The sequence below is a fragment of the Microchirus variegatus genome, assembly GCF_963457635.1.
Source record: "Microchirus variegatus genome assembly, chromosome: 2".
Taxonomy (NCBI): Eukaryota; Metazoa; Chordata; class Actinopteri; order Pleuronectiformes; family Soleidae; genus Microchirus; species Microchirus variegatus.
In genome coordinates this window covers 28422010-28439589 of record NC_139803.1, presented here as the reverse complement: position 1 = coordinate 28439589, position 17580 = coordinate 28422010, and the positions used below count along the sequence as shown (strand labels likewise).

Sequence of the window (17580 nt, the reverse complement as noted above, 5' to 3'; positions counted from 1 at the left end):
TTCAAACGAAGCAAATACAAACACAGAAAAAGAAAGTCCCAACATTTGAATGAAAAGGAGCAGAAAGAGGAATGATCTTACAGTATTTCATCTGCCCATATTTAACAAGACAGTCATTAATAAGGGTTCTTCCCACTGAAACCCTGACATTATTCAAGAGGGGTGTTTTTTTTGTTTTTTTAGTTCATTCTCATTCCTCACTGACTTCCCTCTAGTGTTGCATGGAGCAACAATTGGGAAGTGACTTCATCTTCCTCCTCTCCATTACCTGAACACTGCCTCACTGGTCTCACTGTATTTATCATCGTGTTGCCTTTATGTGTCAAAATGTCACTGGTCCACATCCCCAAAGTGTGATTTTTTTTTTGTTCTGTTCTGTTACTGCCAAACCACTTAATATATATTTTTAAATGTAAATCACTGTGTACTTGTGGAAGTGTTGAATTGTGTCTTCTTATGTCAATAATGTGTCTAATTATGTTCAATTGAAGTGATAGTTTTGGGTTTTTTTAAAGTGTGATTGTATGAGATACTGACATAGAGGGGGACACAAGAGAAAAGTGATTTTATCCACTCAATAAAAGGCCATTCTTATAAGATCTACACCCACTTTAAGTTGAATGAGCAGAATTTGTCTGGCTTTTTGACCCACACCAAAGTCCACAGAAAAAATCTGAGATTTACATCCACAGCACACAGGAGTTCTGTGAGATCGACTGCTGCCTCCATCACTAAGTTAAAATTGGTTATTTTATGACTTCTGAGTTTGAAATCAGTTCACAGATTTTCTTTTGAGCCACACTAGAGGATTTTTAAATCTGGATTGATTTTAAAAACGTAGGAGACCACAAACAACAAATTTGTAACTGGTTTTCACTAGACTAGATGCGAGGGATTTGGGATCTCACAATGTGACTTCAGAATATAAACAGACATGGAGGCAGATTGTCGGCATCGTCGGTTAATAGCCGTTGTGTGTGGGTGATGTTTTGTGCTGAGAAATGCAAAAGAAACCTGACTTAGACGACGGAATCCACCTGGCTTGTCCAAGTTAAGGTACTGCACTAGTATGCAACGTCCGTTCTCTTGCATCACTTCCACATACAGGTACAACCACACTTCAGAAAACCCAGAACTATCCCTTTAAGCTCTCATGAGCAATAACCACTTCTCACATTCCATTTGAATAGAAAATAAACAGAAAAAAAAAATCAAGTCCCTGTCTTGTCTTTTCAAACAGTTTATTTATTTCATATTAATGACACATACAGTTGCGGGAGAATGATTCATTATTAGAGGGAATAAGAGAGAAAAGCAGAGTTCACGATTACACTTCAAGCCGTAAAGACATTCATACAGAGTTTAACACTTGCTAAATATGAGTAAGTGTGTACAGTAGAGAAAAGCATGCAACGTGTGTGGGTATGAGAGCAGTGTACTGGTCAAGTATGTGTTGTGTGAAAAGAAGTTTGAAACCAGAACGAGTCACTTTTTTTCCTCCTCTTTCTTTTTACATCAGTTGTAATGAGACGCAAGAGTGATGCTACATTCCATTTGTAGTTGGAACTCTGAATTTCTGAGTAAGGATTCCCAGAAGGCTGCCACCATACAAACATTGGCAGGGGTGTAGTGGTCAGGGGACGTGGCAAGATGATTTGTTTAATATTTTTATTTCTTTTTTCTTAAACATTGCCTCTGTTATTATTTTGTATAGCTATTCTATAGCTTGTAATAAAGTAATCATACATACTGCAATTCACAAATATTATGAATAAAATTCTTATTGTGTCATGGCGTGCGCGGTCACGACGGCCGCGTCAGTGCGCGCGCGCGCCGATAGCAATTAGCGGGAGTTAGCAGGTGTATTGTTTCAGTTACGTTGCCGTTTTGACCTTTTTGACAATGGTTGGCAAAAAAAACAACTTTATTCGACTTCTTCCGCAAGAAAAAAGAGACCGTCATTAAAGAAGAAAAAGTACCGGAGGCCGTTTCCAGTTCACAGCAGAGGAGCCTTCATGAGAGGACGCTATTGCTACTTGTAGCAACATTGCTAAGTCACCTTTCCCGGAGGTATGGACTGAGGAAATGTGGAGTCGAAAACAAACCACCTACCCCTGGATTGATTTTAGGGATGGAAAACTCAGCTGCTCGGATGGAAAAATCTGTTCTATTGTTGCGGATCTGTCCGTTTCCCCAACCCATCGAGCACGGATGGCTAACGAGTGGCGAAACTACAGGGTGACATACAACGGTAAGGGCAAAAGCGCCATGTTGATGTCCCTTCGTTTTGTTTACTAACTTGTGTGTATATATATATATATATATATATATATATATATATATTTTTAGAGTTCCCCCAGTGATAAAATACCAACTACACCACCCTGAACATTGCTACATTTAGTATGTTGGTACTTTTAGACTAGTATTGCTTACAATGACTACAATGTTTTTTTTTCTTATTTTTCCTCTCTGGAACGCCATGAACTCTGACTTCCAGGTTCTGGGAGTAAAAAAGGCTAGCACTGTGTGTATCTCTGCACAGACACAGACAGGCACTAGGGCGGGAGGAAGTGCAGCACAGGCACTTGAGTGGACTGCAGAGGTGAGACCGTGTCGACACCAACAAAGAAACGATTCACAAAGCAAGCCAACAATAATCCAGGCTTAAATCTCAAACCTGGTCATGGACAGGTTTAAGGTCAGGATTGAAGATCTAGTGTTGAACATTTATGAGAGTTTATTGGCAGAAATTGAATATACTAGCCATAACTAACTTTGTATTAGTGTATTATCACTTCAATCATTAAAATGAACAGTGCCTAACAAATTTATTAGACCACCACCCAAAGCCAGACCTGCCCTAAATTAACATGCCGCCATTTTGGATGTATACAAAAGCTTCTACACATCCCTTCTCTGTCGTCATCGTGGTAAGCCCGCTTCTAGCACAGCCTTGCCAGATGCTAGTAGAAACCTGTCTATTTCAAACACTAAATTGGTCAAATTGTTAATCTCAGTTCTCAACTGCAACTATATAGAATATAGAATCTCTGTCTCAATCCAGTTGTTGGATCCTCATTGGTAGGCAGTCGACAGAGATGACTGTCTGCTTACCCACCATTGTATCCATGGTAGCGTGCCACAATATCTCAAATAAATCCTCACACCACAATCCACAACAAAGCATTTTAATGGGGTTGCTACTTTCGTTGAATGTATGTTTGTATTCGTGTTTTGAAATCTGCTTGTTTAGCACTTAGAAACTTGTTCACAAATATAAAGTGCTTTATAAATCGAATAAATTATTATTTTAGAGGAGACAGTCATACCCTGTGTGACATGAGATGGTCTAGCCCACACAACTCAAGGGTTCCCCGTCTTCTTCTCCTATTAAACTTTAATTAAGGAACAAGCAAACGTCGGCCACAGTCGAAGGAGCCAACAACTCATATGACAATTGGGACAGCCCACATCGCAGTGCTGTGATGCATTTCACAAACACATAATTCAGTCCAATACATAAAAAGAGCAAAGACAGTCTGTGTCATCTTTGGTTTTGCAACATGCCAAAGGGCTTTTGCTTAAGCACAATCAAGAGTTTGAATACATTCAGTTGTTGTTTCTTGTGTCTCTGTGTGTGTGATGTTCACCTTTCACCCAGTGGACTGGACTGTTTCTTCCAGGTCAAACACCCAGAGGAGCAGAATGTCCCGTGGGACTGTGCAGTGTAGAATAATAAGGCATACTAATTACAGGTGTCAGGGCAGAGAGCTTTTCCATGCACAACTCCTGCGAGGTGAGTTTATAACTGCAGACTGTCAGTGCCTCTCAACACGCAAAACCTGATAATAATAATGGCGTCTTACTTTTAGAGACTACTTCGTCTGACTGTTCAGTCACACATCACACCAGCTACTCATTATGATGTCATGTATGTAAAACAGGCAGCTCGTACAACACATACTCTCTCAGTACCTGCAAAGCTGAAGGACACGGAGTACAAAATATTTTTCATCCAAGCGAAACAAAGTGTAAAGTAGATTCCACAGTATTTCTAAGCCTCACACAACCTAATTCAATCACACCACCACCACCCCCTAACAGCACTGTCAGGTTAGTGACCATAACCACGGTTACCTTCTGTCAGACTGGACATGAAGACAACATTTTCACCCGAGACGAATCCAGTGACGTACCACGAGTAAGCAAAGCGCAATTACTTCGTGAAGTGTCTGTGTACAAATGTTTAAACATGATCAACAACATGTTTGCTTTTAGCAAGATATGTAAAGAAGCTAGTAAATTACAGCCATGTCATGGTGTGTTTCATTTGTAGTAGGAATTCAGAATTTCCGAGGTCAGGGGTGCGTTCCCTGACTCGGTAACTCGGAGCATCCTTACAAATTGGAGTTAGGATAATGCACCTCTATCAGTAACAGGGTCACAGCTCCCATGCGACTGTCACTGTCACTACAAAATGACACCACAGTAATGGTGGCTGCACAAGATACACAAGATAAAATAGGGTCGTAAAGAATCGTCTGTATGTTGTGTTACTGTGGTACCTGTGCTATATAATGACATACATGCTAATGGTGCATTCCATTTGTAGTCAGAACAGTTTACAAGGTCAGGGGGCATTCCTCAACTTGCATTTCCAATTCAGAAACTCACAGCAACCAACCCTGACATAGGATTCCAAGATGGCTTCCACCTTACAAACACTGCCACTTTTACTGTAAATAGCACTTATGTTGTACACGTTTTACAGTAAATCAATCATATACATTGTACTGATTAATTTGTGCAAAAAATTGTGAAGAGCTAGCGTTGTTAACAAGGGCTAATGCAGCAGAACTCGGAACTTGGACGTCGAAGCTGGGAGTGACGTCACCTCCAATTTCACCACTTTCATGAGAGAATTTGGAAAAATACAGAAACACAAACTTATCCCTGACTGGCCATTGTTAGCAATACCAGTGGTGTTTTGCGCACACAAACAGCGTAGCTATGCGTCCATGGATAAAAGCTAAACAGTACTATGTGTGCGACTGATTTACTGTGAAACAAATACAGCAGAAATGCTGATAACGGTAAAAGCAGTGCTCATATGGGGACAGCAATCTTGGAATCGTAGGTTGGTTGTGAGCTTGCTATGACTTCAAGTTGAAGTTGAGTTCAGGGGATATTCCGAACATGGAAAGAAAGTCCAGAAAACGTTTGTGTCCATGGAACATGGTCACAGCGGAGGCGGGAGGCTAAACATGAAACAGTATAGAAAAGTGTGAATGAATCTTCTGTTTAGGGAAACAACTAACTGTTGGTGCGGCGGTAAACAACAAACACATTTTCAAAAAAGTTCAGCTAAGTTATTAGGAAAAGTTAAGCTGCGTACAAAGAGTAAAAAGAGCAGGCAAAGAGTGTGAACACGCGCGCACACACACACACACACACACTGTTATCAGTACAAAGACAGAGCAGCTCACAGTAATATATGTACAACCATCACAACAAACTACTGCTGCTAATGTCATCTACACAGCTACAGCACAGTCCTGTAGTTTCAAGGCCAGTATTTAAAGGCAGATTCACACTAATATCTGACTCAGTCAGGTTTCAATCCATCAACACCACACAAGAGGTGGGAGAAAGAAATGAGAAGATTTTTTTTTCTTTTTGAGTCTTGAAAATAGCAAATTCAACTCACAAATGTATGATTTTCTTCTACTTTCAACATTTCAGCTTTATTTTTCCAAATGTGTAAAGATTAAAAATTAAAAAAAATCCTCTAAATTATTTTCTTCTTTGTCCCTAAAGCTCTTCAACATCTCTCCACTCTAGTAAATCCTATTCCCATGGTGGCCATCATGGAGAGCGCATCATATCCTGTAACAGAATCTCAGTCAGCACTTAAGCAGTCTAGTTTTTAGCCGTTCAACAACCGTTTTGATTAAATCAAAGAATTAAACGCTGCAAACATCAATACGCCTCAAATTAAAAGCTGTTTTGGCAGAACTTTGCATTTTAGTCAACTTTGGCACAAGTTTGGCAGAGTGTGTGTACAGGTTTGTGAGTACTACTTTGACTTATATAGCATAGAATTCGAAGACATTTTGAGTGGTCCTCACAATCTGCCTTAAAATGGCTGTTTATGGGTTAAGACCTGGTTTTAGGGTTAGGATTAGGTGTATGTCAAGGTAAGGTTAAAGTTTTGGGTTGGGCATTTAGTTGTCATGGTTAATTATTAGCGAATGCATTATGTATATGAATGTCCTCACTAGGGATGGGGACAAGTATTCCATTATTTGCTTGAAAAAAATGTTGAACAGTTACTGCGATTAATCATAATATATTAAAAAGACATAAAGCAAATATTTATACCGCAATGACAACAAGGTGACAGCAGTAGTAAACATGGCAATTCTGGTGATTCTGTCACCGAAATGTTGAAATGACCATCGGGAACTGGCTATACTAAAGAAACCTAAAATAATCAAAATAAACAGTCAGACAAACACGATGGCGAAAATGGTGGAGCCTTTCAGAGATCGAGAGCCACGGGTCATGTGTGACATGTATAACAGGAGCCAAAACGTGTATTTGATTAATCATGGGGGTAAAACTCAACAATTAACTATACAGATTGTATTGATCCTGCCTACAGCAGCTTTAAAATCTTTGTACTCTACATGCCACTGCTCTGTCTGTCATAGTGATGGAAATGATGGCCACAAGGGGAATGAAGATCATGTCTTTTCTGCATTAACCTCAATGCTAACACACAAAAAAAACAATGTCGGCTCAAATTATTAGCACTCATTTCCTCTCACACACACACACACACAAATACACAGAAAGAGAGAGAGAATAGAACATGTGAATTACAAGCTTCATATTTATGCTACGATACGATGAGTGTGGTGACTAAAGTGTGACTTAAACATCCTTCACTGTTTACGATTCAATAAAGGACGTCCCTCTATTCATCTACCTAACTACTACCTATCAAATTCACCATCATCAACATCTTGAAAAAAACAAAAACAATCTCCATTGTCATTCAAACAACAACTATGTACAGTAGAAAAGATCACAGGCCGTAATTTAACGGAAATATTCCCAATCCCGAGATCCGAAACTGAACAAGGCAACTTTATACGTTTCATCATATAGACGACACAAAGGTCATAGCATGTAGCCTGTGATGATGTGACGTGATTACCTGCAGTAACTACAGGTCCATGAATATGTACCTTGTCCTTATTAATGGACTAAGCCATGATCAGTGTCTTGACTGATGTTCCAATATCATTATTATTATTGTTAGCATTGTTATAGCAACCACTGGTTGTAACTTTATAATAATAACAAATAAAATGTTGAAGATAATAGTCTCACTTTTAAAGGATGTAACTCCTTGAGCTAATCTCTTCCTGGAGCAGCGGTTCCCAAACACACAGAGACCCACAGATGAGTCACAGGAGACCTTTTTTGGGTCCTGCAAACAAATTGGCAGAATTTTCCCAACCTTTTAGTTTAGATTTGTGTGTATACGTTTTGAATAACATGCACATAATGAAGTTTATGCATGTCGCTACATTAAGCAAATTTGCTCTTCATCACAATAGTTTGCCATCTTTAAAAAGTGGGTCACCATATGTAGAACGTTTGAGATACACTGCTCTAGAGTGCATGCTTTGTAAAGTAACAGCTGCTGTCATAATGTATTGGTACATTACCTCCAAACTGGCCTTTTTTACATTTATTAAACCAGCCCTTTCATAATTAGTTGCTACAAAGCTGCAACAGTAAATCAATTAATAATATATTAATTCCCAGCTACTTTGATAATTGATTCAGTGGTTTGAGTTTATTTTGTTTTTTGATTGTTCAACTTCTTGAATGTGATTAATATCGGACTTCCTTTGATTATCTAAACCTAAGAAAAGAGAAAATCCGACATTAGAGGACATTGTTGTTTTTGAGGTTTTGAAAACACTTAATGACATTATTCACAGTTTTCTGACATTTTATAGACCAAACAACTAATCCATTATCTAAAACAATAGTCGATCGCAGCTTTAGAAATGTTGGGACCTCAATTAAATGTTCTTCATTCACTTGTGTATAGAGAAGCAAGTGACACATCTGTGATGTATTCCACGTGTTTTGACACTAATAATCAGTAATGAGGGAGTGGGAGAAACAGAGAGAACGAATGATACGTAGCACAGTGCCCCCTGTTTCACCCTGAGACTGTGCACTTACTGAAGAACACACAATGTCGTAACATCGACGCTGCTAATTCCAGTTTTTCCCATTTTAGTCCTGTTCCAACAGTGTCTGATGCTTCAGCAGAGCAAATCACATGCTGGGCAAGTGTAAACGAACATTGTGGTTAAAAAGGTAAACAATACATGACTATATACAGATACATTTGGCAACTGTTGATACACTGTTGGCCAAGTTTACAGGAGAACATAAAAAATATCGTTGTTCACAGTCAGTTTAGAAGAACTACAACTCCCAGCAGAGGAGGTGCAGGATAAATGTGGAGCATGCTACATAACACACTGTAGCATAGCCATGTGTGTGTGAGTGTGTGTGTAGAGGGGTGGTGGATTTAGGTGTGTGTGACCTTTGACGTTGCTGTGCATGCGTTTACACAGCGTTCTCTTCAGTGGGAGGCTCAGCGTTGGACGATTCCAGTAGAGTCTGCTGGACTGCAGAGACAAAATAGACATCTGATGAATCAACAAAACACCTGCATAACACATGCGATCACATTTTCAGTATATATAGTATATAACCAAGCAATAGGAAATACATGTCAGCAGCAAATCAGCAGTTTTAAAAGGCTTTTATATGAGCAAGACTGATGAAGGCTGAAATATTTTACATATCAAAGTTAAATATTAATCTAGGCAAATTATTTGTTTACTTCCTGTGGCAGTGACATATGATCTCTGAGAGACCCTCACTGGGACTCAATGTATTGTCCTAAGAGGAATAGCTGTGCAAATGTGTGTGTGTGTGTGTGTGTATGCATTTACCTTGTGGTTCTGTAGCCACCACAGCGTCAGGGTTCTCAGCCTTCACCATGTCAGTGTTCAGGCTCTCTGTGAAAAGAATGGTGCACCATAAGCATACTGCATGATATTGTTGCTAAAACAATAATCCCCACTACGTTTACAAACTGTATTTACTGCTTTTACCATCAATCCTACAACTGATGTAACACATGTTTTCACTGGAAACGATGTTAAGAGACATAAACACCTGTTCTTGCACATTGGTGTTTCTTCTTATGACATCACTCACTAGCCCGTGTCTCTGTGGTAGGGCCCTATGAAATCCGTTTTATTTTTTTCCAAATTCCGTTTTATTTTTTTCCAAATTCCGTTTTTTCCGTTTTAATTTTTTAGAATTCCGTTTTTTCCGTTTTATTTTTTTTTATTCTGTTTTTTTACCTTTTATACTTACTTTACCACCATAGAATGTGTCCTATTTGTGTCAGTGAATAAAATGTCCACTGAAATGCAACTTTCTTCTTGAATCCACTGACTTCTCAATTGTTCAATTGTTTTGACTTAAGTTAAATCCTAATTAAGTAAATGCCAGTGAATCTTAAAACAAGCCATGCAATGCTGGTCACATTTAAAAGTAAAATAATTAACATAAATAAGTGGTAGTGCCCCCTCATCTGGTGCAGACAGATTTCTGCGCACCGCCCCTGTGCTGTACTGTTCTCCTGCTCCGTCCGCTTCTCCGTATCCGACTGGATCATTTCTCTACACGCAATATTACCCCTACAACTCTGCAATTAAGGGAATAACAGATGCATCAGATGAGCCGATGTCTTTAGTTAACTGTTCAAAGAGAGAGAATGTTCTCTGCTGTGAAGTGAAAGTTGCGGGGAGTTCATAAGTTTCACTTTTGCGCAGAGACTTTCCAGCATTTAACAGGTGATGTTCCACAGTTTACTCGCCGTGTTTCGGCCGCCGAATTATCGGTGCATTCCTAAATATAACATCTTTATTGACAATAACAATATAACCGTAATAATGGCCTATGTGACTGAGTTTCAATCGGCACCTGGACAAGGGGACGCTCGCCGGTTACATGCGGGCGCAGTGCACTTGTTCCGCGGTGTAGAAAAAAAAAGTGTATATTAAGTAAATAAACAAGCAACACGCACTGGGGGAAACCCTGACCGGGTGAGTGTTTGTGACGAGATGCACGGGTGGTGCCACGAATGAGCGTTCCCCGGAAAATTTCTCCAGACAAACGTTCCATCTCCTCACGATGACAGCATTTCAGTCACATTATGTCAATTTCCGCGAAATTCTGCGTTTAACATTAGATTCCGTTTTTATTGGCCAATTCCGCGATTCCGTCCGCGATTCCGTTAACACGGAAATCATAGGGCCCTACTCTGTGGTGCTGTTCATGGCTGCCCCTGATGATCCAATCACAACCAACAGCTCACAACCACAGTCCATTAGAGATGAGATCCCTCTGACCATTTATGTAAGTGGTCTGACTGGAACACATGTCAAACAATAAGCTAGAAGAAGCTAACATTCATAGAAATGAAAGGAGAAGCAGAGTTTTCTGTTTCTTATCTTTATTGGGTTGATATCTATGATTGACAGTTTTCACACTGTTTAGACAAGCGGTTATTGATTGGTAAGTACTAATTCACTAAATAACTGCTTAGTTTGTTTGGTGGTTTTGCAGCAGTTGGCATCCACATTTTAGCATTAGTGAAACTAGCTACTATAAACTTAAAAACTACTCTAATAGCTGTTGCCATTTTGACATAAAATCGATCAGTGCATTTCCTCCTTATCCAAAGTGATCTGTGTCACATGACCATTCAGGTGCACTGGGCATATGTGTGCCAGTGTAAACATGAAGTTGAACCTGCCTTAGCTTCAGAAAGTATTAATTTCAAGATATAACATACAAATAAAACTGACTTCACTTGACACGTTGAGACAAACACAGAGCTTAAAAAAAGAGCTGCTGGATGTCCTCCATTGTTGTAAGTTTTGGGCTTTACCATTCACGATTGTACCGTACTGTACCAAACCGAACTGAACGATGATGGAATACAGTTTAAGAGAACCAGAAAGCTCTCAGTTTTAGGTCATTAGAACACTATTAGTATGGACAACGGGCTTAAACACAGTAGATGCGATGCATTTTAGAATCAAAACATAGTGGTGTTAATGTGTTTGATAGCACACACACACCCTGGTGAGGTCAGGGAGTGACTCATCTGAAAGCGTAACGTAAAAGTCTTACGTTGTATGCCGAAGCACAGCTTCTTCTTCTGATAAGAGATGTAACTGGTGATGGCACCCACCAGTGCCATGGCAACGGCACTAACAATCCCTGCAATGGTGCCCACCTCCGCTGTGGTCTCTGGGAAAACATGCACACACACACAGAGATACATGGTAAGCTGAGGCAGACACATATTAATCAAGACCCATCAGAGACAGAGAGAACCAACCCACCAATGTTGTCATCATGATGGTTAATCAGATCACTGTCGCCACGTGAGTGCCCACCTGTGGAAACAAGAACAGACAACTGTCACATCAAGAACAACTACCACATGTACGTTGAGTCTCTTCTAGAATAACAAGGGTCAACTGACTTAAAAATAGATTTTCTATGGTCAATTTTACCTTTGCCTTTGTCAGGCTTGTAGGAGTCATCTTTACCAACATCAGCCAGATCGTCGTCAGAAAGTCCACCTGAGGGAGGAAACGGAGTGAAAAGACTGAACTATACTTTAAGAGTGCAGTGTTAAAGATTTCCATTTGGTGTTTTTTTTGTGGGGGGGGGGGTACTCTCATTAAAATACCCAGATTCATGAGTCATGTGAGAGATGCTGAGTTACATTTACATTGGAAGTCGGAAATGTGAGTGATGTCAAAAAAAAGGCAAGGGCATAAAAAAAGAGGACAACATTTTGTCATCGGCCAAAACGCAGGTTCCATGTGGATAAAGAGCTGTTATGCTAAAAAACAAAACAAAAAAAAGGTTAAAAAACAAAGGTGAAAGGGTGTGCGAAATGTAACAAGTTATAAACAGAAAGACGGCAAAAGAAAGAAAGGAAACCAACCTCCCTGCCCTTTGTTCTTGCCTTTGCCACCAATGTCATTGTTAGGATCTAAGGCATCAGCCAGGTTCAGGTCATCATCAGCTGGAAAGGTCGTAGTAAATAGTAACAGTATACATTAATAGTATATACTGAAAACTAATAGCTACTGCTACAGAATATGGAAATGATTTGATTTGCGTTTGTTTCTAACTAATAGTGAGTATTTTCACCATGAAATTAACTAACTGAAGATAAAATAGCACCAATAACCAAGGTGACAGAAGATGTACTAGCCCGGATATAATGTAACTAAAAGAGTTGGCTACAAGATGGTGTGAGGTTACCATGGAGACAACTAAATCCTTGAGCTGAAGCACAAATTGCCTGAGTTTTTAAATTTTAGTGAGTAACAAGAGACAGAGATTACAAGAGTAAAAAAGTACAAATTGATTTTTATTTGAATTTTATATTAAAATGCTGTCTTGCTCACAGCACACAGTCCTAGTGATTTATTTTGCCAATCGAACATAAAGTGATTTAGTGAAGGGAGTAATTTTGGCCCATTGTCATAGCATCTTATGCCAAGTGGACACATGACGTATAAAGAAAGTAGGTATAAAGTATAAATAGAACAAACAGGGCTGCAACTAATGACTCGATTCATCTAAATTATTTTCTCAATTAATCAAATTAGTTGATGGGTTACCCTAACCTTGACATGATGATGTTCTCAAATGTCTTGTTTTGTCCACAAATCAAAATTATTCAGTGATTTATTTGTTATATGGAGCAAAGAAGCAAATAAAATCAAAGAACTTGTTTTAATTATTAAATAATAATAATAATAATAATAAGAATGATTAGTCTGCAGACAGTCTTGTAATCTCACCTGGTTTGGGTTTGGGTTTTGGTTTGACTGGAGCTTTTGTACTTGAGGGAACCTTAGGTGGAGCTTTGGTGGTGGTGGTGGTGACACTGTCTTTCAATAAATCCTCCAATTTAAAATCTACAGAGAGCATTCAAAGCACAATAATTCAGAAACCTGATAAAAAAAATATAGTGTAGGTGAAAATACAAAAAAACAAGACTGTAAACAAATAAAATCAGAAAAACAATATGTTAGATTGTGTGTTACTATCAACAGTTTGGTGAGTATATCCAAAAATACAGTGTTAAGAATGGTTCATACACATTTTTACAATACATTTTAGGGATGCACGATATTTGAGTTTTTGTAACTCATTCCCAACCTAAAATAAAACTCAATCACACTCTGGAGATCTCTGTCCATCCCGAAGCTTCAGCCCTCTTCACTCACTTTACATGTAATCTATGAGAATCTTATAATATTATTAATTTTGTGCGCATTATATTATTTCCTATTTTGTGGCAAAAAATGTGTATTTCATGGCCACGAATCACATTTTTTTCGCCCCATGTCATGTCTGTGAAAACATATCTGTGATATGGTTGATTCCTATCCTTTTATCTAATACATAACTAAATAGTCTTAAACTTGTTTTAAACATATTTCTAAAACAAACATTTATTTACATGTGGAAATTTATCTCTGTGTGGTGACGACAGAATAATGCACATCCGTGCATGCCATACATACGTTACCCGATGCTGTAAATAGATTGGAAAAAGTCCCAAAAACTTTTAATAATAAATAAAATAGTTAAATAAAACATTTAATTAATAAATAAATAAAAATATATATTTTTTTAATTTCTTCTTACTGTTGTGGGTAAAGTCAGGTTATATTATATCATATAACTGGCGATTATATAATATAGAAGTGGTCATTGTCTCAGCAGGTGTGTGCTTCTTACCTCCTCCTGCTCCTCCTTCTGGTTTTGCTGGTTTTGCTGGTGCAGGTGTTGCTGTAATGTAAGTCAGACCATGTATTAGATGCCCCAAAATAATCCCTGCAATTTTCCAGGAGGGGGGGACACCCTCTAAAAAAATCCTAGCTAAAAGCCACATAAACAAAACATGTCATGTAAACAAGTGAGTTCTGTTGGACTGACCTGGTTTACTGTCATCAGCACCGTCCAGAGCATCAGACAGGTCAAATGGATCCTGAGACAGGACTAGAGTCCAGAGAAGACAGAGGGCAGACATGTCACTCAATCTGACACACTTCTTTCTCATTACAGATTGATATATTTTGAACAGTCAGAAAGTAGACCTGACCCTGAACACAGTTAATTTAATATTCTAACCTAAAAATATTAATTTTGTCAAAATGGAGAGACGCAGAGAGATGTCCTATTATTATTTTAATTATTTGTACTTGGCCTCCACTATTGTTTGTTTGAGGGATGACTCAATACTACTTTTTTCCTGTCTGATACTGATATCACTACCATGGCTATCTATACCAGCACCAATATCAGATCCCAGTTTGTTGAACCACACACTCAGCCAAAAACCTTAGCTGGATCTTATTTGCCTGTTTTGCTTTTGTTTACTCTGTGTTGTTTCTCTGGTGATCACTGGACCCTGATTCAGACAATAAACAGTGGATTAGTTGACTGGGGCCCAGTTTTTGACCAGAGGGACACACAGTGTGACATTAGCACTGAAATGGTCCTTACTAGCACCGTCACATCCATATTACAGCAGCAGCAGTTCCAAAACTTTCTATTTGACCCAAATCATAACATAAATCGTGACAAGAGCACTTTTCTTTTTATTTTGGCTCATTTAGACACACATTAACAGTTGGGCTGGGCAAGTATTGGAAAAAATCTCATGATGATATAGCCTACTTTTCTACATCATTAGATATCGATATGTATCATGATATAAATCTAATCAATATTTCTGTAAGGTTGGGTTATATGACTTAAAATAATATCTGGATATTTTTAGGCTATTTCCCAGATGTATTGGGATCTAAATCTGTTTCTTTGGACCCATGAAGTTTTCTTTAGGAATGTTTGTGCCTCTCAAAAAAGAGCGACTGTTTATGATCAGTATTACATCATCTTAAAATACACTTATTACTTTTTACATGTGTTAGAAACGATGAAATTGACTAAAATATGGTCAAATTCTGCTATAACACAAGTAAGTAGGTTAAAGTGTTTTTAAATATTAACTATATTCAATATTTTTTAAATCAATACTTAGAATATTCAATATACTAAATGTTATTATCAATGCAACAGCCTTTTAAACCAGGAAAATTGACAATATCCAACATCTAAGACCATATCTTCTATAAAATATTGCTATATTCTCTGAATTTGTACTTCTTAAAAAAAGATAATACATATTAAATGAATACTAATAGCACAAATCCACTGTACAAAGGATAGTTTAATTTGATGTGAAAGTGATGTCATTGCATTGAGTGACATAATGTGTCTCCCAGAGACACACAGACAGGTCAGAGTGGATGGGCGTCATCACGCTCATCTTTAATAACCATCACATCAATAAAAAATATATATAACATACTGCATCGATTTTTAGATGAATGATGAATGTGTTAAAGCCGGTTAATGTGTCAGTGACATTTACAGTGATATTCAGATAAAGAGCACATGGGTAGTGAAGTGATGAAGGGTGTGTGTGTGTGTGTGTGTGTGTGTGTGTGTGTGTGTGTGCGTGTGTCTGGACCGCTACTCGGCCTGGAATCACAGCGCGGCACAAAAGCGGAGCAGAGCCCAGAGTGTGCGGCACAGTTCCGCGCTTCTTACCTAGCAGAGGCGGCAGCAGCAGAAACAGCAGCAGCGCACTCTTCGTCAAACTGAGCAGAGAAGAGACAGTAGCCATGGCTGCGGCGTCTTCAAACACACCCACCCCGAGTATAGAGTTGCAGACAGCGGTTACAACAAGAGGCCGAGTACCGCTATTCACACCACACAGCCGCAGTTTAGGCGTTCCCTCTCGCTGAGACACTCCCACAATGTGCGGCTTTTCTTCTTTGTTCTTGCAACACTGACCGCAACGAGGGCTGATGCTGCCCCCTTCAGGCTGGACGACACAAAAACATACACAAAAGAATGTCATTACTGCCAAAATAACATCACAATTCTTACAATAAACCTGATTTTCTTCACTTTAATAGCGAAGCCATATTATACATTTCGTCCATATAACCAATAAATCATTATTACTGATTCATTTTGTTATGTGGACAAAACTGAAAGAACATTGTCATTTAAAGTTTTTGGGGAACACAACAGTTTTTGACATTATGTGGACTGATCAAGAAAATAATTGATTAATAAACACTGGTTGCAGCCCTAGTTATTATAAAGATAATATAATAAATAAGATGGAATAACATTCTCTACAAATTATTATAAAAATAATAAAATAAGATAGAAAGAGTAGGACTGTCGTTAGCACAGATTTAGCATGTCATATTTATTTCATTAGGTTCAATACTGAGCGTAAATAATCCCCAGCTAATATTTAACCCTGTGTTAACATTTTTATGCACTTTGTTTGTCTTAACCCTGGGTACAAAGGCCAGCCAGGGGAATGTGTCCAAGAAGACGGGGATCTGATGTTGTTTAAGGTAATAAGTCTTATTGTTGTGTTCTTTATATCAGTGTAGTCATTATTGAGTGGCTGTCATTGTCATTGTTTGTTTGTCTCTGTGTGTGGCCCTGCGATGGACTGATGACCTATAAAATGTGTGCCCTGCCTTTCACTCTGAATCGGCTGGGATTGACTCCAGCTCAGCCCGCTGCCCAACCCTCATGTGGAGGATAAAGCGGTTGAGAATGAATTAATGTATGTAGCCACTGTGAAAGTGTAATACATTGACTTTAATAAAAGCTTTCTTTTGTAAAACCATCTTTTGTCCAAGGGTTTTCAATTCTAGTAATTTTAATTTTGGAATACATATAGTTTATCTTTTTTTAATCTAAAACAATTTACCATATTCTACTGTACTGTAATACCTTTTCTGGATATAAATTGTTTCTGGAGATTACAGTAGGAATATTTAAATAACAGTATAATGGCCGCTAAATTGCTCACAGTAAAGTTTATATTCTGTACAGTACTGTAATATTATTTACAGTAATACACTTGATTACAGTAGTGAGACTGGTAAGAGTAGCTGCAGTGTTTTACTATAATTTCACTTCTATGATTCAGTAGTGGGATCAGCTATCTTTTTTTGGAGTGGTCTGCATCTCGGCTGTGGGCAGGAAGAGGCTGGACGGACTGATTAAAAACAACATCAACAAAAACAACTCTGTCCTTGAATGTCCCCTTGACCTAGTTGAGGTTGTGGACGAAAAGCAGAATTACTACCAAGCTGTCATCTCTGATGGAAAATCTCTCCCATCCCCTACAGGACACACAGCACATCACTGTGACAGCTTCTTCAGTAAGAAACTGAGACATCCTAAATGTCTAAAGGTCATTCCTCCCTGCAGATGACTGTACTACTGAGAACAAGCACTGTAGATTACACATAATCAGGC

At 38.5% G+C, this 17580-nt stretch overlaps 1 protein-coding gene across 1 annotated transcript; it reads right to left on the bottom strand.

Moving 5' to 3' along the window:
- Positions 1-8664: 8664 nt before the first annotated feature.
- cd99l2 (CD99 molecule-like 2) lies at positions 8665-17500 on the bottom strand (the record flags this gene model as incomplete). The annotated part of the gene is made up of 11 exons (XM_083906097.1): positions 8665-8726; positions 9057-9122; positions 11314-11433; positions 11529-11582; positions 11703-11771; positions 12143-12223; positions 13011-13127; positions 13957-14007; positions 14155-14217; positions 15835-16111; positions 17408-17500. 11 exons carry the CDS (start codon positions 17498-17500, stop codon positions 8665-8667), a joined length of 1053 nt encoding a protein of 350 aa, XP_083762223.1.
- Positions 17501-17580: the final 80 nt, after the last annotated feature.